Source organism: Erpetoichthys calabaricus, chromosome 4, assembly GCF_900747795.2.
Source record: "Erpetoichthys calabaricus chromosome 4, fErpCal1.3, whole genome shotgun sequence".
NCBI lineage: Eukaryota > Metazoa > Chordata > Cladistia > Polypteriformes > Polypteridae > Erpetoichthys > Erpetoichthys calabaricus.
Window position 1 is genome coordinate 236825204 of NC_041397.2, and position 25103 is coordinate 236850306.

General features: G+C 38.7%; 1 protein-coding gene across 1 annotated transcript in view; it reads right to left on the reverse strand.

The window, feature by feature from the left end:
* drd3 (dopamine receptor D3) overlaps nt 1-25103 on the reverse strand; it is a gene marked incomplete at its 5' end in the record, with an annotated part of 52392 nt that overhangs the window by 11140 nt on the left and 16149 nt on the right. The window contains 3 exons of the mRNA XM_051926653.1: nt 1321-1514; nt 5361-5497; nt 17635-17747. Coding sequence (XP_051782613.1) covers nt 1321-1514; nt 5361-5497; nt 17635-17747 — 444 coding nt within the window. The remainder of the gene's footprint in view (nt 1-1320; nt 1515-5360; nt 5498-17634; nt 17748-25103) is intronic.

Consider the following 25103-nt stretch of genomic DNA (forward strand, 5'->3'; position numbering starts at 1 on the left):
AAACAGGTATAAAAAAATATAAGAAATTTCATGCTTGGACCACGAAATTTTTAAAACCGTTTCTTAGCAAGCACCTATGGGTTAAGGGTAACCTACATTCCAAATTTCAAGTCCCAAGTCCTCATGGTTAGGGAGATTTCGTGATGAGTGAGTCAGTGGTATTTGGCTTTTATATATACAGTATAGATTAGCAAATCACACTTTTCCACCCACTTCTAATCCTAAAATGAAGGTGAGGACTATAGGCTTCTCTTTTTCATTCATTGGCGCAGGAGCTTGGAAACTGCTCATGGCACCCTGAAAATGATGAGGCAAGCCACTGAAACCTCCCAGCCACACAGTCACATCAAAGATGGTACCATAGAGGCAAAGAAGAATCCTAGTTTTAATTTTAGCAGTGCTGAGTAGAACTGAGACAGAACAAAGACATTCAGGTCAAATTACAGAGGAACAGTGGAGACAAAGTTGACAATGGAATACATGGACAGGGCAACTGCAAAGGTAAGCAATGGGGAATCTGGAAAGAACCATTGCAAAACAAAAAATTAAAAAACAAACTGAAAATGTGGCTGCAAATATAAAATCATTGTAGAAGACAGGCAAATGGATCAGTGTAGCTGCCGACAACAATGAAGGACTGAAGGAGCACAGAAAACAAACAAAGCAAAGTATAACATCAGGGACTAAAAGTCAATACAAGGCTTATGGGAAGTGACTGAGAAGCTGAAGTGGAATGTGAGCACCTCATTTATATTTTGACTCAGCACATTGTAATTTCTTGGAAACTAGGTGACACAGTATCCCATATGGACAAGAGTGGCAAAAGATCAGAATTTTGCACATCATTGAAGAAGGACACATCGGAAATGACTTCTCTAATGATATCTGGATTGGGAAGGGAGATTTTCTTCACTGGGCTGGCCACTTTTGAAAGGGATCTTCTTGCTGAGCATAAGACAGTAATATGTAAAAGAGTTTAAAGACAATTGAGTAGGTTGCCAGGGGGAAATGATTGACAAAATGTGTAAAACTATCCACCTCAGCACTTGTCCACTCACCTTCAAATGTCCTGGGATCTGCCTGTGTTACGGCCTGAGTAGATTTTGCACATTCTCTCCATTTTTTCCTTCCATATCCCAGTTTCCGGCCACTTACTAGGACTTACCCTCACCTTATATGAGCAAATATGAGTGTGTGGCATGTGAGTACTCTACACCCAGTACTAGTTTGGTTTCTCATTTTTTGAAGATGCAGTTGCGATGCTCATATTCACCTCTTAGAAATCTTTAGCAATCACCCAGGTCTGTAATATTGCCTTACCACTTCTGTGGTTACACAAGCTGGCTGGATCCTTCCACAACTTTTTCGGAGGGAGACTCTCTTCCTCCTTTTTCTCAGGAACACATAGATGCGAAGGTATACCAGGAGGGTGATGACAAATGGGAGGTAGAAAGAGACAACTGAGGAGTAGATGACAAACTGTGGGTTGGAAATGGAACAGATCCTGGGGTCCTCTGCAAAACATTGCGAATATTTAATTTACAAGAGCATCATGTTGAAATTTATTAAATCCTACTGTATTTTTTACTCACTAGATCATATCTGGTGAAGTCATCAAACCTGTCAGCTGAATGCCAGATTAATGCTGATACAAGAATTGTTAATCTTGAAACCTTTTAATGTCATACACAATTAACTTCTCATTGAGACACATGTCACCTTATTGTATGTAAAAGCCACTTGAAATCCCACCATTATGTCAAGCACACTGGTCATTTAGACTTATTACATCACACTGGATTCTTAATTATTATAATTTACCACAAGGTAAGGCCAAAATCACAGATCGAAACCAAGAAACCACCAATAAAAGTTTTAATTTTTTGAAAAAGACAAAATTAAAAAACAAATTAGTAATAATCAATGGAAAACCTCAATTAAACTAATAAACATGAACAATTAAAATTGCAAGGTACACGCAAAAGTACTGGCAAAACCAAAGAAAAGCAGAAGAACTGAAAGGAAGTGCAAATTAAGAATACAAAATAATACAAAGAAAAATGTAAACCACAAGATAATAAACCTAAAGATAATGGGAATAAAAGAGTCAAAATCAGGGAAAACATATCTGAAATATTTTAGAAAAGCACAAATTTCAAAAAGCAAAACTTTAGGCCTAACAGTGTTTTAGTCCTCTAAGTGTTCTAACACTGAGAAATGATGTAGACAGAATATTAGAAAGTGAATCAGGAGGTCAAACAAAATGCTAAACAATGGAAGGGTCAAAGCTGGAAAAAACAAAAAACAACAACAACAACAAAAGAAACTATCTGATGTAAAGCCAAAGAGGAGAACCTAAAATCAAAATGCAAAGAAAAGAGCTAAAATATGTTTGCTTGAAAGTAAACAGAGCCTTTACAAGGTTTCCACAAATATGGATAATGAATCCCTCAGAACGTTGACTTATATACTGTGAAGTCAAGTGATGCTCCTGCTGGTGCATAGTATAGTAATAGCATAGTAATGACCGGCCAAGTGGTGGCACCCACAAGAAAAGCAAAATGACATAATGGGAGATTCAAAATGCAATGTGAAGCAAAATTAACAAGTCTAAAACAAAAAAAAAATACCTAAAAGTAAAGAGCAGAAGAATAATATGTAATTGAAAGTAAAAAGTGCAAGCACAGAGAAAAAATGAGGAAACTCAGGAAAAAATTATTAAACTCAAGGTCAAAACCAGAAATGCCAATCATATAGTAGAATATTTCAGAATAGTTAAAGGTCTACTGTCTTATATGGGCCTCTCAAGTAACTCATACAAGATCTAATGTCTGCAGCATGTAAGAAACTGAAACTGCTATTTTGAAACCTGAAGGACCTAAAGGATTAGTGTGTGTGAGAGAGAAAGTGAGGCATTGTTCATAATGACACTCAGTTTTTCTGCAGGAGGCCCAGAGTACGTCCTATAACTGAGCTTCCTCTTTTAATTAACCTGCTGATTCGGCGGACCTCTCTTGAAGTGATTTTACCAGTCCAGCACACCACAGCGTGGAAAATCCCACTGACCATTACAGAGTTGTAGATGATGTGAAGGATGTCACTTTCCAGATTAAAAGAATGTAGTCTCTTAAGGAAAATGAGCCTGCCTTGTCCTTTCTTATATAGTTCCTCTGTGTTATGAGACCAGTCCAACCTGCCATTGATGTGGACCCCCGAGTACTTGTAGGAGTGGACCACCTATTCTTCATTCTTCCACTCCTTGAACAGTGACCGGATATAGAGACTCTTTAGTGCAGCGAAAGTCAAAAAACAGTTTCTTGGTTCTGCTAATGTTAAGATTCAGATACTTCTCTTTGCACCAAAAAAAGGTGTTTCATACTCCCCTTGTCAACACACCCCATTAATGCAAATTCCCATCTGAGAATTCAGCAAATGACATGACTTGGTGTTTTATTTATAGTTGGAGCTATACAGAGTGAAGAGAAAAGGAGACAGGACTGTTCCTTGTAGTGCTCCAGGGTTTCTGACATCCTTTCTCAGAAACACAATCCTTGAGTCTCACAAACTATGGTCTGCCCGACAGATCATGTTATGTGATATCATCTACTGTTAAATTCTGCTCTGTACTTGTAATATTTTTATTTTACTATTATAATGTATTGAGGGTTACGTGTGTTCTGTTCTGTGTTGTGTACTGTATTGTATTGACCCCCTTCTTTTTGACACTCACTGCACGCCCAACCTACTTGGAAAGGGGTCTCTCTTTGAACTGCCTTTCTCAAGGCTACTTCCATTTTTTCTCTACAAGGAGTTTTTCCTTGTCTTCTTAGAGAGTCAAGGCTGGGGGCACTGGGGCAGGGGTTGTTAAAGCCCATTGTGACACTTCTTGTGTTTGGGCTATACAAAAGTAAATAGTATTGTATTGTATAGTCCATTATCCAGAACACCATAGGCTCATCCACCTGCATAACTCCTATTAACAAGGATGGCTGGATGGTAATAAAGGCACTTGAGAAATTGAAAACATAATCCTCACAGTACTGCCAGCTTTGTCCAGGTGAGAATAAGCCTTGTGGAACAGTTAGATAATTGCATCTTTCACTCCAGTCCTTGTCCAAGAGGCAAACTGCAGTGGGTTAAGGTGATCTACAATAAGAGGATTACTATAGTTCATGGCTGGCCTCTTAAAGGTCTTCATGAAGTAAGACGAAAGTACCACTGGTCTGTATGAAGAGGCACCTTCCTTCTTTGGAACTGGAACAATTCTGAATGTTTTCTACAGCAGTGGCACTTCCTGCAGCCTTAATGACTGACTCAGCAGGTGACAGAGGATACCACAAAGTTTGTCAGCAAAGACCTTAAAAACTTGAGGACTTAGTCAATATGTTCCTGTGGGTTTTCTTGTACATAACCTCCTCAGTTGCCTCCTCACTTGATCATCAGTTATGGATATTCTATGCTGATGATGAGAGGTCGATTCATCACTGGCCTTTCCAGTTGACATGGTTAGAATTGCTGATGTAGTAGGGATGGGGTGGAGGAACTGGCCATTGGAAGATGGTGGCATTGGAAGTGAAAATCTATTAAAAATTGGTTCAGGACGTTAGCTTTGTCCACATTCCCTTCTAACACCTCAGCCATGGATTTCTTGAGCATAGCTAAACAAGTGGTGTGGAATTGGAGTAAGGACTACATTTTTTCTTTTCTTTTAAATTAAATGAAGTTTGCATTTTTAATATATCAAGTGTGATGGAAAGTGGCAATGGGTTGCGTGTTGGTTAGAAATGCAAGTAAGAATTTCACTTTACTCTGTACACATGATACTACCATTACCATATATCATAGGAAGTAAAGTCAATGTATGGCAGAGACTATAAAGGTCATTGCATCACGTTATACATTAATAATGAAAAAGAAATTAAGACATTTTATAACTCAGATAGATTAAAAGTCATGAGCAATCGGTACATCTCATGGGAAGGCCCTGATAATGATACAGTCCACATCTTGAATGAAGTAATCCTTTAGTTTGGAATCTCATGGCTTTTTCACTTGAACTTCATCAATACTAATATCGTCTGGTAGAGCCAGCAGCAGTCATCCAGCTTTGCTAGCCATTGACCCTAATTCAATATGCCGTACATGGATACAATCTTGAACTGACAGAACTGGCCCCGCGTGACATTTTTATTGTGGCTATAGTACATTAGAGAAAACATCCTGGGATGCATGGTGGTTTATTTCGTATTCTGAATAAATACCACAAACTGATTCTTTAATGAAAAATGCTAACAATTTACCTATACCAAACTGAGAGTGACAGTAGAAGTATGGAATGGCCCCTTTAACACTAAAGTTACCTGTAGTATTTAAGCCAAACAGAAGAGGAGAGGACACTGCGAATGCCAATATCCAGACAAAAGTGATCATCAAAGAAACCCTCCTGCGAGAGCTCTGGGTACTGTTGTAGAGCACAGGCATCACTACGGCAGTATATCTGTGAGAAAAAGGGAAAGCAAGAGGGGAAAAGAGAGACAGAGGGAAAGCTGGAGACAAAATGCATTTTGAAGAGTAAATACTTCATAACATTAAGCAGTTGACTAATTCTGTTACATGGAGGTTTCACACAAGCCAATACTACGGCAACGTTAGGCCTTGCTAATAAGCCCTGACACATATGTAACATAAAAAAATTAGGAATATATAGTGAATGGAAAGAAATGAAAGTGATGTCCTCATATTGTCCAGTCTGATATCACATGTGTAAATAATTTAACCTTTGCAAATGTCTCCTATGATGATAAAATAAAAGCAGCAGAGCAAGAAAGGTTTTAGTTTTAGGCAAAACCACTCTAGTAGGTAGCAATCATGACAATGTGAAGTGAAAGAAGTCCTTTAATACAGCAAGTTTTAATGAAACGGCAATTGCATATTTATTTCAGGCATTGTGGCTCTTGATAGCATCATATTCAGTTCAATTTAAATCATCTTTACTGTTATTCGTAAGCATTTACTTTGTTAGTTACAAAAGGGAATGTCTTTTTAATGAAATGCATTGCTTTGCTTCAACTGAAGTTTGCAGAGCATACAAACTAAACCTGTGAGTTGAATGTCTGGAGAGAGCCATATTACCCCTACGTCAGTCTATCCCTTCTCATATTACACCTGTCTCTGTTTTGTCTTTGGGAGGCATGACTAAATTGTATGGGACAACAATGCCACTAACAAACTTGTGGTGACAAGTGAGTAGAGTAAAAATGTGCACTGCTAGTAACGCCCCCAGATAAAAATTCCTTTATTATTTATACAGTATACATATAAGTATAATTTCAGTGTCAACTATCATATGAAAGACTACTAAGAATTGTGATTTTACTACTAAAAGGGTTTTATTTTCTAAAAAAAAGATATGTGTTATCAAAATAATATAAATGACATATGGGGAAGGCAGCAAACCAACACTGGCAAAACAAAATATATAATACGGGGAGAAACACTATAAACAAAGGAGGAGAAAACATAAACTTTTGTAAATACAAGGGTAACCACACTGTGCACTTTAAAACACTGCATAATTTTGTTCTTTATTTCACCTTATACAATTTCTTGTATTAGGAATTTGTTAGTTTTCGCATACCCCTTGGGGTCAGAGCACAGGGTCAGCCATTGTACAGTACCCCTGGAGCAATTGCAGGTTAAGGGTCTTGCTCAAGGGCCCAGCAGAGTAGGATCTCTTTTGGCAATGATGAGGATTCAAACCAGCAACCTTCTGGATACCAGCGCAGATTCTTAGCCTCAGAGCCACCACTCCACCCTCCATAAGAACAGCACCTGTACATATTTCAGTATTACAGTGTTGTAGTCAGTACTTAAGCTGGACATATCTTGATTTGAACACCTCTAGCTCTGGAGAGGAAATATTCCCAGGCTCTTCAAAAGCAGTGGCCATGCCATCACAAGACACAAAATGTAAATATCATTTTAGAACTGTCTGAACTAAAGTCCTGCACTTTTGAGAAGGAAAGGGAAATATAACTTCATATATTTGTTGCTGTGCATATTTTCCCTGAAAGCATTTCTCATCATATGCTTTTGTCATCATGCATTTGTCTTTGCTGCTATTGGTTCACTCATTAAAGCTTCATGGCTGGAAGGAATCAAAGCATTTTGCAGAGAAGGGGCAATTGTGTGTTGCTGTGCTACATGTGGTTAGACCAGTATAACTGAGAATGCAAGGATTCATAGATTTCAGAAATTCAGTCAGTAACAGAAATAAATATGGCAAGATTGATTTCCATGAGAAATGAACTAAATCTGATAGAAGCTAACAGGACATTTCATTTCAAGGATAGATTGAAAGAGATATTGTCATTTGACCAAGCTGCTGGTGTTTGTGAACATTATTCATAACATTTCAAAAACATTTCAAGACTATATGTAAATGATATAATTGTCATTATATTGTAGGTTACAGAATTGTATTTGCATAGGTTGCCTATTTTTATTTGTTATATTGTACTGTCCTTTAAATCCCAATATATTTGATCTGTTTTTTAATAGTTGAACACTTGGTCTCTTGTTTCTTTTCTTTTTGCTGGATTTGTGCTTTTAGGACTTGTTTGCTTTAGGATTGCCTTTCAAGCAACTTCTTTTCTGCCTTTGTGTACCATGGAGTTTTGTTTGTCTGGAAGAGCATTTTTGTTGAAAATAAATCTTTTATTTTTAAAGATCCAGTGTTTGCCCTTTTGTTACTACTTAGGGTTGACAGTTATGCTCCTCTAGTGGGAATTTCAAGTTATTTTTGGGATTTTGTTGTGCATAGCTCTGTTAGATTAGTTGGCAACTCTAAACTGTTCCTTGGCTAGTTGTCTCCCATCCAGAGTCAGTTTCTGTACCCAATGCTTCTGGGAGGGACTCTGGCCTGTATCTGATGCTACAGTTTGATTAATAGAAAAAGAACATAAAACCTTCTAAATAATTTTATTAAAGCATATTAGCATGGACCATAATGCAGATTAATTGAAAATGTCCACACAGCCTTTGTGTTTTATTAGATTGGTGTAATTTTTGAATTTGTACAAAAGCCTTAAGCATTTGACATTTCAAGGGTGTGTCCCTGTTCTTTATTTTAGTTGGTTTATTTTGTTTTGAATATTTTGTAATGTTGCTCAATATAATTTTTGTTTTTTTTTACTTTGGTTTCATTTAGTGTTTTTAATCATTTGTAATTGTTTTTTTTTGTTTGTGATAATAACATTAGCTTTTTTAATAGTCTGTATGTTGAGCCCAAGGGAGTGTAGATCTCCTAAAGCTACAGTTGTGCAGCTTCCAGCACAGTCACCAGCTTGGAGATACTCTACTTGTGATCTAAAATGTTTGTTGACAGTGGCTATCACTTAGGACTCATGGGTTTAGTGGTCTGGTATTGAGATCTGCACCTAATTGCTGATATGTTGAGTTTGCACATCTATCTTGTGACTATGTGGATTTTTCAGAATTTCCTCCCATATCCCAAAGACATATGTTATGTTAATTCAAGATTTTGAATTATCCCATGTGTGTGTGCATGAATGGGTACTGTATACACGGGTGTCTTCTCTAGACTTAGCTCCTGTCATGTGCTCAGGACTGCTAAAATACGTTCCAGCCCCAGACAAGCCTGAACTGGCCATACAAATGATCAGGGGACTACGCTGAGAGGCTGACAAATTACTACAACCTTTCATATATTATTCCGAAGACAAGAAGTTATCTTTTGGTCTGTGACATGAAAGGTTGTAAATGCTGATTACAAGGTTCCATTATTAGTAACTTATTGTACCTGAAGCTTTTTGAAGAAGCAGAAGAGTGTGCACATTGGATAAACAGAACACACCTCTGGTCCAAAAACTCTGAGATGTGGGAGAACTCCTCCATAATGAAAACTCAGACTCATTCCAAAGCATAGGTGGAGTTTGTCATTCCCAGAACATGCTTAGTACATCTATTGCATAATCCTACTGGGTACAGTTGCCAACTCCCCACCAAATGTTATTCAGTTGGCTGTTCACCTTACTCCAGTATCCAAAAGATCCAAAATGGCATATGCCACGACTACAGAATCAGACAGTGAACTTTTCGCCATAACGTCCTCTGTTGCACTTATATATGTCCTTCTGTTTGAACATGGTATTTGATGTGGACAACTTATAACAGCTATGAAAAGTCAATAGAATTTCACCAATCAATGTAGAAAAGGTAGACTATTCCTCTCAATCACCACCCCCCAGGCATCATAGTTATTCTAAACTTCAATGTACTAGTAGCACTAAAAAATTAATAGGTGATTCTCTCTATATATCATACATATCTCTCTATATCTTTCTATTATATCAAAAAATCCTGGGACAAGACAAGACTTTATCAGAGAGATAATTTGAAGTCCCGCGTGATGAGACTTTGTGCCAAGAGATTTAACCACACCCATGGTCCACTCACCTCTAATTCATGTGAATTGTCAGACACAGTTCCTGTGCTCTCAGCTCTTTTAAATTTTTATGTTTTCCTCATTTTAATACAAGACATACAATCTATTTGTTTCCTTCAATGTAGTCCTTTTCTGGACAATAATTTTATACATTCTAGATGAAATATCTAAGTGAAGAAGAAAGGGCAGTGCATCGAAAAGAGGCCCAAAAGCGTTGGAGAGAAAAGAATTAAAAAAAGATCAATAATAATCAAGTGCAAATTCGTAAAATAAGGAAAGTTATAATCAGCCCAGACTTAGTGGAATTGAAAACCTAACAGGTCCAAGCGGGGGCGGAAATAAAAGACAAAGAGTAGAAGACAAAGTAGAATGTCGTAAAGAGGTTAAAAAATGTTGGCGAGATACATATGCAGAGCAGGTTAGAGATTATGAAAGTACTAAAATTCGAAAGCCTCAAAAACCTGATAGCAAAGATTGCATTAGCGCTAACAAATGGAAATTCTTACTCGGTGAAATAACAGAACAGCAAAAAGAGATTGAATATATGGACATAGGTGATATGACAGACTGCGGTGGGTTGGCACCCTGCCCGGGATTGGTTCCTGCCTTGTGCCCTGTGTTGGCTGGGATTGGTTCCAGAAGACCCCCATGACCCTGTGTTCGGATTCAGCGGGTTGGAAAATGGATGGATGGATGATATGACAGAAGTATGTAGACTTAAACTTTAAAGTTTAAGTCAGAGACTTGTAGATCATCTAATTCGTGTTGCCATCAGTGAAAATTAGTATTTCTTTCCAAAGAGGAGGAGAATCCACGAGAAATAAAAGATTTGTTATTTGGTGAAAGTGAAATCCACAAACACTACAGGCAAAATATCCGAATCTACAATAATCTGTTCATGTTCGCATCATTCAATGCTCAAAACGTAGATTTACATGATTCAGGAACATACACTATGAGAATCTGTGGTCCCGCAACAATTAAAGATACTACAATTTTAACTTCAAAGAAATCACAATTCGGTCAGGTTTAAAATTATGATCACGGAGAAGCAATGCAACATAGAATCGAAAGTGTTAAATGATTGGACGTATTAGAAATTCTACAGCCAATAATGGATACAAATCCATACGTCCAAAATTATTGCACTTTACATGAAATTTATCTGAAAAACAAGGACAAAGAAGTTTTCTTGGATTTCTATATGAATCCAAAAGATCACACTTGCATACAGTATATAATAAACCAATATGTGACGCATTGTCAGCGATAATAGTTTCGAAAGTCGGAGATATCAAAGACAGAGTTGATATTTGTGTTTATCCAAAAGCACAGTACGATTCGTCGCAAGCGGCAGATCCGGGAAATGACTAGCGAAGCGAGCAGGGGGTAGAGCCCCCTAGTATCTCTATATATATTTGAAAAAAAAAATCAGTTATCTTGTTTGTGTTTCATTTTGTGTTGTTTGGCTTATGAACTTGTTCTTGGGATGCAGTCTCATGAATTATGATATGACATCACAGTGGCTATTTCCATTCTCTGAAAGGTAGCCTGAACACTGTCCTGAGATCTTCAGCACTTTACAGTCTTTGCTTGTAGTTTAGCACATTCTTTTCCTATGTTTTCTCAGGGCATATTTCATTTTTTGTGCTTTATTTTCATCTCTGAGGTGTTTTTTGTTTGCTCTTTTGTAATCAGTTAAGTTATACAGCACTACTTTGAAAGATGTGAGTAAAGCAAACCCTTGCTGGATCATCCACAAGGCCTTTGATATTAGCTCCTTTTTTCAATGGATATGACAGTGTTTTTGCACTGCTTGCTGTTTTCATTGTTATGTCTTTCTATCTCTATAAAAACCCAGGCAACTCAATATCAAATTTGAAGCCTTCTGGAATTTCCGTTTTCTTTTCATGACACTCTTACGCCCATATTTCACCTTCTCTAAGAAAGTTAACTACCTTAAATGCTTATTAGGCCCAACAACAGTTAATATATTGCTTTCTACAATTTGGCATCACATTGATGCAACACGTTTGTCTACTGGCTTGAGGATCGCTAGCATGACACCCTACCTTCCAGTAACCATACACATGTCTGTGGACACTGTCATCTAAGGTAGGACAAAAATCAATCCAGATCAAGAAATGTCATTCTAGAATCACTGGTCTCCATTAATTAGTGAATCCAAATAGTACTAACTCTAGTTCATCATCATGTCTATCACCTGATTGACATTGCAGATGACCCCAACATTTTCCTGTTCAATGGTGAGCCCACATAGTGCCAATTGTTCAATGGTGATAGCCCGTCATTTTCACTTAGACCAATTACCAACAGTAACCTTGCTGTAAGAGGGGGATTGCAAGCACCTTCACTACATCAAGGCCCTCATTCTGCAAGTAAGTTTTTGGTATTTGGATAAGTGGGCTACGTTCAAAAACTTTCAGTCACTGAAGAAATTAGATGAGGGAGCTGTGATAATAATGATAGTAATCAATGGCCTGGAAACTTAATAATTTACTCTCTCCTCCTGATGCTAGTGACAAAGTCTTGAGTGATTTAACATGGTGCAGATGCACGGGAGGAGGACAACAACACAAGATCAGGGATCCAGACATGATAACTGAAGTCACCCCCTCCCTGAACCACTCTTCTGGTTTGCTACCAGTGTGAGGACAGGCCACAGGTAATAAAGTTATCATAATCATAAATAATATAACCTGGAAGGAGAGGTGGTGCAATGATTAGTATGACTGCCCTCCATGAGATTGGGTTCTCTTCTTGTTGGTGCAAATTGTCTCCAGATACACTAGTTTTCTACCACATCTCAAAGGCATAAAGATTAGGCTGATTTGTGGTGCTAAATTACCAATGATGAGTGTGTGCATGAGTGTTTTCTGTCCAAAGTGGAATATGTATATGTGGGTCCATGATCAGCAAACTACTTGTTAATTATATGATATTATCAGAGGACAATACAAGAAGTAAAGTGTTCATAAATGGTGAAATATATGATTATTGTGTTATAGTGCTGCCTATAGCAGCACAGAATATGCATGCTGTAAATCAAGCAGAGATCAGTTTCTCTCCACATAGCCTCATCATCTGACTGTCTCAAACTGAGAAAAGTACAAAGCAATCGCTCAGTCTCACAAACTGATGATGTACTATTGGTCTGGCTCCCATTCCAGTGATTCATCACTTGTAAACTAATTACAGGGAATTCTTTTTCATCCACTGACACATTCAGACAGAATTTATGCATTTTTAGAGCAGAATGGTCGATACCTGTAAACACCATGGCCCTGAAATGAAAATCTAAACCTGGAAACAGAGTCTCAGAGAAGCAGGCAAACAAGACTGATCTATGTGTTCAAGAAAGTAAACATCTGATTAACCACACAGACACTGACAGTGGTTCATAAGACAGTGAAAAGTGTGTTTCCCATCAGTCAATACCACCTAGACCTTTGCTTACCAATCTTCTTCCCCTCAATAAACGGATCCTATCTTTAATGCTTAATAAAGTGCTGTCTACCTTTCTGCACCAAACTGACCTAATCACATTATTTTCTGCTTGTAGTGCTCCAACTGTGTTAGGTATAAGGACAGCTAAACATGTTCACCTAAGCAGGAGCATAGGCAGCACAACCTGTTAGAAAGCTGCATGCAAAAATAACTAGAAAGCACAAAAATATCCAAAACCAAAGAAGGAGCTACAGTTTTTCAGAGGCATACTGCACAATGATTAGGTGTCAAGCTCCTTTTATTTCTTTTTCACCTTCTGCTATGTGATGGCTATGTGGTTCATCTAATAGTAATTCAGGTAAACAGCAAAGCTGAGGCTATGCAGTGTTTGTGTGTATATATACAGTATATAAATATATATATATATATATATAGTGTTGTCTACATTATTGGCATCCTTGTATTTTAAGTATGTTATATAAAATGTCTTGCGAAACACAGTTGGCCCTTGCAATTCACGGGTTACGATTCACAGATTTGCCTATTCATGGATTTGGCTTCAGTGCTTAAATGGAAATGATTTTGTTAATTTTGCAATTAGTAAACATAAAAAATATCATTCCCACAATGCTGTTCTTTCAAATTGAAGGCAGGACTCTCGACCAATGAATAAGGGGGTGAGGCATATCAAACACATAGCATTGTGGGAATGATCATTCATGGTTACTGTGAATGCTGCCCTTTTGGGAAGTAACTGTTAATGGCATTTTGGCAAACAATGCACATATTTTGCACATTTTGACCACACAAATGGTTATTGGACATGTGGATTATACAACAAAAGATATGTTAGAATTTTTTTTGTTTTTTCTATCGATGTTTATCACATTGTCACCACTGTACTTTCTCAACAAAAACATGACATTGAAATTTTTTTCTTGGCCACCACTACAACATCATGAGGTATGTAACATTTAAAAAAAAAAAAATATTGTTTTTGGGCGGTGTATTCATTTAATGAGAAAGAAGATCATGAAATTTGTGAAGCGATTGCTGCAAATACACCAGTCAGTGCAAAGACTCTGTATGTTACTGGTGCAGTATAGTACAGTATACATTACAGTATCATTTTACTTTTTTGGTGTTTTATATACAGTATATAACTATACTGTATTGTCTAGAAGGTTTGGTGGGAGGATCCAAAATATATTTGTGGATTTTTGCAGCTACAGAGTTCCAAAACCCATGCAAATAGCCAAGGGATAACTGTAATTGGAAACCAACTTTATATCATCATAATATTTTAATAGCATTTTCAAAGATATACAACAAAATAAACATGTCAGTTTAGAGGTAGTAATTTCTGAGAAAAAACAAACAAAATATGCCCTAGACATGATTATTGGCAACCTTATAAGCAATTCAAATCAGTCCGGACAAAAGAGCTACATTCCCACTGCAGTAAAACCAGACTCAATAGTGATCAATTGTTAGTACTCACATGACTTGAATCAACCAATGAATGATGGGGTTAATATTTAAAAAGGCCACATTCACTCTCTGTTACTTGTTCACAATGGTGAAGACAAGAGAGGTGTCTGAGAATGTCAGAAAAGCCACCAAACATCTGAATGCAAAAAAGTGCAAAGCATCTGCGAAAACCCTGTGTCTACAGTTCACAATTTTAAAAAGAAGTTTTATGCTCATGAAACTGTCAGGAACCTCTTAGGATGTGGTGGGAAGAGGAAAAATAATCCAATATGTCTTTGAAGTTAGTGCCAACTGTTGATAAAGCCCCAAGTACAACATCCAAAGAGCTCAACACTGACCTGGAGTGATTTGGAAGTGGTGGTTTCAACCCACACCATACCTTGTGCTCTATACCAAGGAGTTAATGGGTGATGGCCAAGTATGGCCCCATTGCTCAAAGACATTTATAAAAAAAAGCACACCTAATCTTTACCTAAACCCAGCCTTGAGAAATCACAATCGTTCTGGGAAAATGTTCCGTGGAAAGATTAAACCAAAATTGAGCTTTTTGGAAATGCAGAGCAGCGATACATTTATAGATAAAAAATGTAGCTTATAAGAAAAGAATACCTTTCCTACAGTTAAACATAGTGGAAATTCCATAATGTTGTGGGCTCCTTTGCTGCCTCAGGAGTTGGAGGTGTAAGCAATCATGAAGTCAGATGATTACTAAGGTATTTTGGTAATGTGCTACCTGGTGTCAAAAAGCTATGTCTGGCTCATAAGGTCATGGATTCTTCAGCAGGGTTGCGTATCAGAAGCACAAAAGAATGGTTAAAGAAACTGGTCAGCAATGAGTCCTGATCTCAATCAAATTGAGGGCCTTTGAAAAGAACTGAAATCTGTCATTGGTAAAAAGAATCTTCAAAACATTCATGAGCTACAAGAAATCACAAATATTGCACAAATAAGTATTATGTTGTACTGTATTTGACACTGTATTATCAGACTAATCATTGTTTAAACAGTCTAATATCTTGTGTAACAAATCCTTTATGAAATATGTCAGTTGTGCACTGTATACTTCAGTACTGTTTGTCGAAGAGCAGAATGTCAAGCAGTCCATTGTGGTGGTGGTGGTGGGGGTGAATGTTTTCTCTAGTAATGTTAGTGTCCATGTTCTCATTGTGTTTGCTCTAGAGTTCCTGTATGGAAGTGAGATACAGTATGTCCCAATTTCTAAACATATTCTGGCTACTGGATCTACTATTCTAACTCCATCATTTAGTAACATTAACAGGTATTTTAGTTCTCCCACATTCAGCTGGGCTCACAGACAACGTCCACCATCTAAAGGAGAGACAGCAGTCAGAACCAAAGAGAAATACTAAATATTTTATAAAGTCAACATGGGCAACCTTCAATATGATGTGAGAAAATGTCATTGTGGAATGGCATGGCCTAATTATGGGAAAACATTATCATCTGGGGAGTCCAGAAACCATCAGATGAAGAAATGGGGAATGGCAGCAGGAACTTGGTGTTTAAACACCCTAGCATGGGTGAAGAAAGGGATGTCCTTTCTTTTGAAACTTCCTTGGTTGTTAAAGGAAGCACTTCTAAACACAAAAAAGGGGGCATCTGAAAAAAAAACTGAGTCCTGTAGTTAAAGTGGAGACTTTGATATCTTTTAAAAAGTATCTAGATGAGATGTGGGGACAATTTATGCATCAACTAACTGGATAAGCTGGATGGACTGAATGGTCTTCTCTTAGTTGTAAAATTTCTTATTTAAGGGAACCATCTTAAAATAAGAACATTGGGCAAAGAGCACTGAGTTAGTGGCATGTCAGCTTGATACTGCTTACTGTTAATTATCTACTGATTAAAACAGAAATATTAAAATATTCAGAGCCTTCATTTATTCTCCTCTGTATATCACTCCAATACAAGGTCACAAGGAGCTACAGTGTATCTTGCCAGCATTAGGGAAAAAGCTGGAATTGAACCTGGATCATCCATCGTGAGACACACTTATGCCCTCGCTCACATATGGCAGGTTTAGCTTTAACAAATGTGTCTGTTTTGGGATTTGAGAGGAAAGCTGAAATGAACAGAGACAAACATTCAGGCTCCTAAAAGCAGTAACCAGGCTACTGTGAAAGAAAAATTAACTGCTTGCAAGCTACTAAGGGTTAAAGGCTGACAAAGCTGTTTTGCTATAATGGCAGGTTATTCGTACAGGCATCTGTCATAAGACAGGGTGCAGTAAGCTGACCTAGGACAATTTCCTCTTTAGGAACGCATCTCTTAGACACAGGAAAGATGATCTTTCCTTCTTTAGGGTCCATCTGACACGTACACAAAACAGAAGCAGATGGCCCATTTGCGTAATAAAATGAAATGCTTAGGTAAACGATACTATGCTTTTTGATAAGTAAGGGGAAGGGGGAGGGAGGACAGTATAAAATAAAGGCCAACCGAAAAAGGGAACTTTGCTCTTCTGCCTTGCAACGCATGAATCCGTGTACTCATCTGTGACTGAATAAAAGCTGATTAATTGAACTATTCCTGACTTCCTCGGAGGTTTCTTCCACACTACGATCTGAACCCAGGATTGTGGGGTGCTGTATCACACTGTCTCTCTCTTGGACAGGAGCTATAGAAAAATAATGAAAGCACAAAGGGAGAAAATCTAACGTGTAAGAAAAAAAAGCAGCCACTGGTGGAGACTTTCCAAACTAGACATTTTGGAATTCACTGTTTGACTGCTGCAAGTTTTTCTTTGACATGCAAAATAGTATTGCAATTACTTGCATTGTATTGGTATTGCTTTGTAATTAATTGTTGTGTATTGGTATAACTGTTAATATAGCATTTTTACTTAGTATTTGTACAAGTACTAAATATTAATACTTAGTATTGCTTTTGTATTAATATTAGTATTATATTAGTCGCATTGCATAGTATTAGTGTAACTGCTGTATTATTACCAATGTATTAATATTAGTATTATGATTAGTATTGCATTTGTTTCATTGCATTAGTATTAGTATTCTATAAGCATTGTATTGAATGAGTATTAAAGCTCAGTGTCCATTAAACCTCCTATTTTCTCCTTCATCAGTACCAACTAGACCAGCATGTGATGGCTGCCCTGTCAGTTTTAACTAAACCAGCAGCTTGCCGTCTGTCACTTCGCTTTATGTCCCTCTTTTCTTATGTCTCACCTGTCAATGCTGATCGCACAGAGGTTCAGAATGCTGGCTGTGCACATCATCACGTCGAGTGTTACAAACAAGTCACAATATACTCGACTGAACATCCAGACTCCACCAGACACCTGGAAAAGGCACAAAGTGTAAAGCTGAGGCTTCATTCTTTTATTTTTGTATGGCAAAGTCTCATAATATTACAAAGATATCATCAGAACAAAGATCAAGCTTTTATAAGATCTCCTAATGTAGACAGAAGATGGCAGAAAGACAGAACTCAGTACAGGCAACGACAAATGGAGATCTGCAACAGAAAGGAAGGCCATGACTTCTGTTTATTAAAGGGAGAAAATGAAAAAGACCAGAGTGTAGCATCCCCTCCCAGTCACTGATTCTTTGGGTGAATTAACCTCACTCCATTCTCAGGGAATGCTGCCTGAAACACTGGATGAGATGCTGGAAAATCAGAAGGTAGGCGATTCAAATTCTGGTGTGATTGTTGATGACTGAGGCATGTTAGAGTCCAGAACAGAACTGTCCTAATGAATCCTTTCTCAGTCTCAGCCTCACAATGTAATGGTCATTTAACAAAAGTGTTACAAACCAAAATATTAATCATCTACATTTTGTGACAGTATAAATGAAATGCACAACAGTATCAGTATGTATTCTGTAACACTGAAGACTAAATGCAGCAAAATACTTTTGTGTAAAACAAATATAGTAAATAACAAAACTTATGTTACTGCACCATTTTCTACAGAATCCACCTTAGACTCATTAATAAGCGGTCACCAAATTCACTTAATGTTCAAGCTCCCAATTGATGGCGTGGCCTCTAGTGGGCACCACTGATTCACAAACTCCAGACACAATTGTACAGACAAGACCCAGGTTCACAATCAATGTTTATTTAACAAAGTACCTTACCAATGTTTCCATTTGTTCTCTTTCTACCATTTATTCCTCCACTCATCACAGACAAGTGTTGCCCTTCTCTGCTCCTGACCTCGACTCCCTAGGCCAAGTGGCGGAATCCCTTATAACACTTGGCCCAGAAGTACATCTAGAGCTTAAGCACTTCTGGGTCAGGCAGGACCCCAACCGTCCTTGTGCTATCAGTTTCTGACAACTCTCCCTAGCAGCCCCTATAGAACTTGGCAGGGCAGGCTCCTGGGACCACAATTTCCATGCTGCCCTGTGGGTGTCCATCCCAGGGCTGGCAAGATGGGTTGGTGCCATCCAGTGTACAGTGGGGGACACTCTACCCACAGCAGGCAGTCACCCACTGTCCTAACCTTCCAGGTACCCAAACCTAACTAGAGTGTTCCTCTGTGATTTCTGGGACTCCCACCCTGGTGTAGCTTCTGCTGCAGCATTTTGCTCTGTCCATGTCCTGGCATGGAAAGGGAATATCACTGTTACTCCACTTACCTTCCTTTCCCATGGCCTCCTGGCAAGGCAAAGGAGCAAGATCGATCATGGCAGGGATGCCGGTTGGTCCCTCACATTGAATAAGATTGAAAGACTTTCTTGGTACAGCACTGAGCATCGATCATTTTTAATCAGTTTTAGTTTACCTAAGCAATACTCTCCCCAGGCTACAGTGACTGGTAATGTGCAAAAATACACAGCACAATGCACACATCTGGGTAAATGTGATGAAGCTTTGTCCGGTGTATAGCAGTTCATCTTTTAAAGTGCCACCCTAGATCATCTCCATCTGACACTCAAAGACTGTCATTAAATCATTGGATATTGTTACAGATGGTGCCAATTCAAAAAACAATGAATTTGTGTGACAGAATATCCTGGGTCCCACACCAGTCCAGAATTTGGGAAAAATGTTGTCATTTTCTCCCCCATTGGCACCCCTGGTTGTTGACACACATGTCCTTGAAGTAAATGGGTTGAGGTCAGTCCTGAGCTTAGACTCCATACCAGTTTATTTCTCCTTTGCACATAGTATCCACCAGATAAGAAATTAAGCCCCTAGTAACACTAGTGAGAGAAAGATATATATTTAAAGTGCAAATTTCTAGACAAAAGCTATATAAAATCATGTATTACTGTACATACAAATGTATAAAAAACCCAACTGGCACAGAAAGGTTAATCTTACTGCAATTTTTTTAAATAACCATGTTGCCCAGTCTAATTATTTCAAATGGTTCTTATAGCTGAAGCTCCTAAACAACACAATTACAAGACTTCACTACCTGAATGTGAGCATTAAATGGTTCTAAAATCCAACTGGCTGAATTACTCAGTCATTCAATGTTTGAATTGTCTATTTCAATATATGGCCTTATAGACAACATACAGTGCAAGGAGAGAACCAGCACAGTTCATTTAGGGCACACTTACTGATGCTCAGCCAACAGCAACTTATCATTGAACCTTACTTGCATGCCTTTGGGAGGAAACCTGGGAGAACACAAGAACACAAACAGAACATGCACAGAATGCCACCAAAACAGAATTCAGACTAAGTATTCTGGAGCTGTGAGACACCAACGCTAACCATCGTACCACTATCCAAATAACTGATGCTAAAGTGGCACTATTATTATTGCTAGGACATCATTTCACATTGGCTGAATGGTATTGGTGTTACACTGCATAATTGCATGGATACCGCACAATAAATATTTGTGTCTTGAATATTGATTTGTTCACAACATAAATTAAATGGGATGTTTGAGCTGTGCCATGAATAGCGACATTCATCATGTCTTGAAAATGTGCTGCCAGACTCCCCAGGGTAACACTCAACAACTGTCTTTCGCTGATATAGTGCTTACATTCTCATTAGTAATGGTTAAGGTGCGTAAACATGAAAGTATCAAGTCAGAATAGGACTGCTTTTATTACACATTGTTGTCTTATGAATGACAGACTAATTTACGTGTGTTTCTCTCCTTTGGTTCTGTGGGGACCTTGTGGCTGCTGCTTTGTTTTTTTATCCGTTGTTAATCATTTTTTTCAGACACAGATACCCACATTCACCTCAGAATTTACCTTAATGAGAAACATTTTATAAAATATTTAATAGCCTTTGAGCCATTTCAAGGGCAAAGGGTACAAGGGGTGCACATGTTGGCATGCCTCAGACGATGAAGAGTTGTTTTCTGAATCCATCCATTCCACTCATCTGTACACAATTTATCAGACCTGCTTAATAAAGATCAGGGTCATAGGCGCCATACAGTTTGGGGTTCTTCCATCAAATATTAAATTCATTATCTTTCACCATGATTAATGTGATGCAGTAGACACAGTAGGCTATGAGAAGATACAGCAAGCAAGATATGATATGCTGACAAAGTTGGAAACAAACACCCTCCTCCATTATTCAGAACTTACATTAAGTGGCCATCTTGTTAGGCACACCAATCTTAAACTTAACAGAACTTCCTTTTGCATTCAGAACAACTTGGATTCTTCAGCGCATGGATTCAGCAGGTGCTGCAAATATTCCTTACGGATATGCATCATGCAGTTGAATAGATTTTTTGACCTCACATTCATGTTGCAAACCAGCTCTTTCATGTCATCCCAAAGGCGCTCTTTTGAACTTTGGTCTAGGAATTGTGTTGATCATTGTAGTAAGTAAACATGTTTGAGATGATATGTATGGTGTGACATGGCTATCTATCCTGCTTAAAGTATCCATTTGAAAAAGGGCAGATTGTGGCAATAAAGGGATGCACATAGTCAACAACAATGCTAAGGCACATTGTGGCATGCAAATAACACTCAGCCGGTACTAAGAAACCTAACCTCAGCCAAAAACATTCCCCATATAATTACAGTAATAATACCACCAGTCTGTAGCACTGATACTGTACAACACAAGACAGTTCCATTCAGTGATGCAGTATATGCAAAATTTGGAATCATCTGCACGTCATAGCAGGAATTGACATTTGCAAGGCCAGGCCACATTTCTCAATCTTTAGTAACCCTTTTTAGGTGATCTTGTGCCCATTGTAGTCTCATGTTCTTGATGTTAGTTGACAGGAGTGGACACTGCCATGGATATCTGCTCTGTAGCTAATCTACTTGTAGGTCGATTCATTGTGTGCTCTGAAATGTGGTTCTGCACTTCCATTTTGCAAAGAGCTGGTATTAGAATATTTGTGAGACTTGTCTTTGCTCAAACCATTAGAACATTAAAACATCAGAACAATCTAGACAAGAAAAGGCCATTCAGCCCAGCAAAGTTCGCCAGTCCTATCCACTTAATTCTTCTAAAATAATATTAAGTCTAGTTCTGAAAGTCCCTGAAGTCTTACTGTCTACCACACTACTTGGTAGTTTATTCCATGTGTCTATGGCTCTCTGTGTAAAGAAATATGTCTTATTGTTTGTGTGAAATTTACCCTTAACAAGTTTCCAAATGTGTCCCCATGTTCTTGATGATCTCATTTTAAAATAACAGTCTCAATCCACTCTACTAATTCCCTTCATAATTTTAAACACTTCAATCATGTCACCTCTTAATCTTCCTTTGTTTAATCTTTCATCATAATTCATTCTCTGTAGTCCTGGAATGAGTGTAGTTGCTCATCTCTTTTTGTACCCTGCAGACCAAAACTGCACACAGCACTTCAGATGAAGCCTCACCAGTGCGTTATAAAGCTTGAACATAACCTTCTTGGACTCCACACATCGTGCTATGTGACGTAACATTCTCTTAGCCTTTGTGGAGACTGGCTCGGACACAGACAGGCAGACACGTTCATGTCACCCAACACACGTTTATTATACATTATATTTACAAGTCAGTAGTGCACAAACCCAGTGCCAAAGCACCAATCACCCTTTCACAAGTCCTGGCCACAACACAATGCCTTTTCTCTTCCTGGTCCGCCTCCACTCCTCTCCAACACGCTTCGTCTTCTTCCTCCCGACTCTCGCCCTGACTGGAGGGAGGCGGCCCCTTTTATGTACCCCGGATGGGCTCCAGGTGCATCGTTAGGGCCTCCGTAGCCACACCTCTGTGTGGCGGAAGCTCCCAAGGTGAAGCCGGAAGTCCACCGGGTGCCCTCAAGTCTCTTCCCCCAGTACTCCCCGGTGTGGCGGAAGTACTGAGGGCCAACACTCCCAAGGCATTGGGGCGCCCCCTGGCGGTGACCACGGGCCCCTACAGGGCTGAGCTTCCAAGCTCCGTACCCGTGGTCCCCAAAGCCACCAGGGAGGACGCCCCCTCGTGTCCTGGAGGAGGCACAAGCCCTCCTCCACTCCTCCTAGGCGTCCCGGCCGGGCATGGATGCCCGCCAGGCACCACACCTTCTTAATGGCCTCTGAACACTGTCTGGCAGTTGATAGTGTCAAGTCCACTATAACTCCTTCACATAAGGTGTACTTTCGTTTTTCAGACCTCCCATTGTATATTCAAACATAACATTTTTACTTCTTACATGTAATACTTTACATTTACTTACATAAAATTTAATTTGCAAAACTCTGCCCAAGCCTGTGTGCTGTCCAGGTCCCTCTGTAATAATTTAATAGATTCCAGATTATTTACCAGTCTACCTAGCTTAATGTCATCTGCAAATTTAACCAGCTTGTTACTTATATTCCTATTTAAATAATTTATATATATATATATAAAATGTAACAGTGGTCGTAGCACTGACCCCTGTGGAACACCACTCCTAACATTGGCCAATTCTGATGAGGTTCCTCACACCACCACCCTCTGCTGAATCGAATTCCAACTTTTGGTAAAACATGACCTCCCTCTTCTGAACCCATGCTGACTGTTCAGTAAATCTCCCGTTCTTGCCATGTGCTGCTCAATCTTATCATCTTTAATAAAACCCCTGTGTGCGTCCATGTGTCCATGTGTGTGTCGTCTGGTGAAGTGTGCATTCACGGGGCACGGTGAGATGCTTCAAAGGCCGCCTGACGTGTCACACAAGACAGAGAGGGCGGGACCTATAAAATATCACGCGGCTGATCCAATCGGATTTCGGTAAATGAGGTAAGACCTAAAACATAACGCACGAAAAATCCAATCGGGTACTGAGATGCGGAGACCAGCTTCCTCAAAGAGGTTGGATTAGTGTTTGTTGTGCAAGTGTTCACTCTGAGGATGTCAGATTTGCTATTAACAAACTTGGCCCGGTAAAGTGTAAACTGTCAGTCGTTGAAGGGGTTTTCCTAAATATACGAATTTTCATGATATTACAATCGGATGACTTTTAAAAGTAGATTTATTTTCGCGCACATAAAATCCGTTGCTGGGGAGACGCCACACATACAATAATCAGCTGCACGCCAGCACAGATTAAAATACTTGATGGGGAACTACACAGTACTTGCTGGCGAGACGTATTACTGCGAGAGAAAATTAAAGGCACACATATTACAGCCACATACAAGCCAGGATTACTGTAACAGAAAACAGACGGTCCCTTGCCGTTTAATATAGACTGATCCTACTAATGTTTATGCACTACTGTTCTGGCGCCCATTATTGTAACGGGCTTAATGTCTAGTCATTAATAATTCCTTCCATTAATTTTTCTGTCATGCGCATTAAGCTAACTGGCTTATAGATGCTTGGATGAGCCTGATCACCTTTTATATATAGTGGGATAATATTTGCCATTTTCCATTCCTTCAGAATTTCTCCAGTGCACAGCGACTTTCTAAACATATACATCAAGAGTTTATATGTGTACTCACTAAATATTCAAAGGTAAACATTATCTCATCCTTGGGATTTGTTTAATTTCAGCCTATTTAATCTGAGGATTAAATACTTCTGAGTATTTCTCCCTCTACAATTTTCAAATCACTCAGTACCTCCTTAGTAGTCACTTTTACCGCTGGAAGGTTGTCCAGTCTATCACTTGTGAAGACCTCAAAAAAATGCAAGTTTAGAGCACCTGGTATTTCAATGTCTGCATTTTTTAATTCCCCTTTAATATTCCTGATTCACTTCACCTTCTCCTTGACTGTTCTTTTACTACTAAAATACTGAAAGAATCTCTTAGGATCGTCTTTCGCCTTATCTGCTATGTTCCTCTCTAACTGCCTTTTAGCCACCCTGATATCCTTCTTAATTGTGGCTCTCATGTTCTTATATGCCCTGCGATTCACTTTGGAGTTATTAGTCTTATAAACCTTAGAGACCTTTTTTCTCCTTTGCAGCTTCTTTTTCAACTCTTTATTAACCCATAGAGGGTTTTTCAAAAATTTCCTACTAATTCTAAATTTAGGTATCTACCTGTCCTGCATTATATTAAAACGTTTTTAAACCTGGTCCACTGCTCCTCAACTGTCTGTATTCTGACAGGTGTGAAAAAGCCAGAGACAGAATGAGAAAATGGAGTGGGAAGTTAACAAACCTAGAGAATACAAAGTACAGGGACTGAACAGCCCTTATCAGGGGGGCCGGTACCCCATACTCTCGGAGTACTCCCCACAGGATTCCCCGAGGGACACGGTTGAATGCCTTTTCCAAG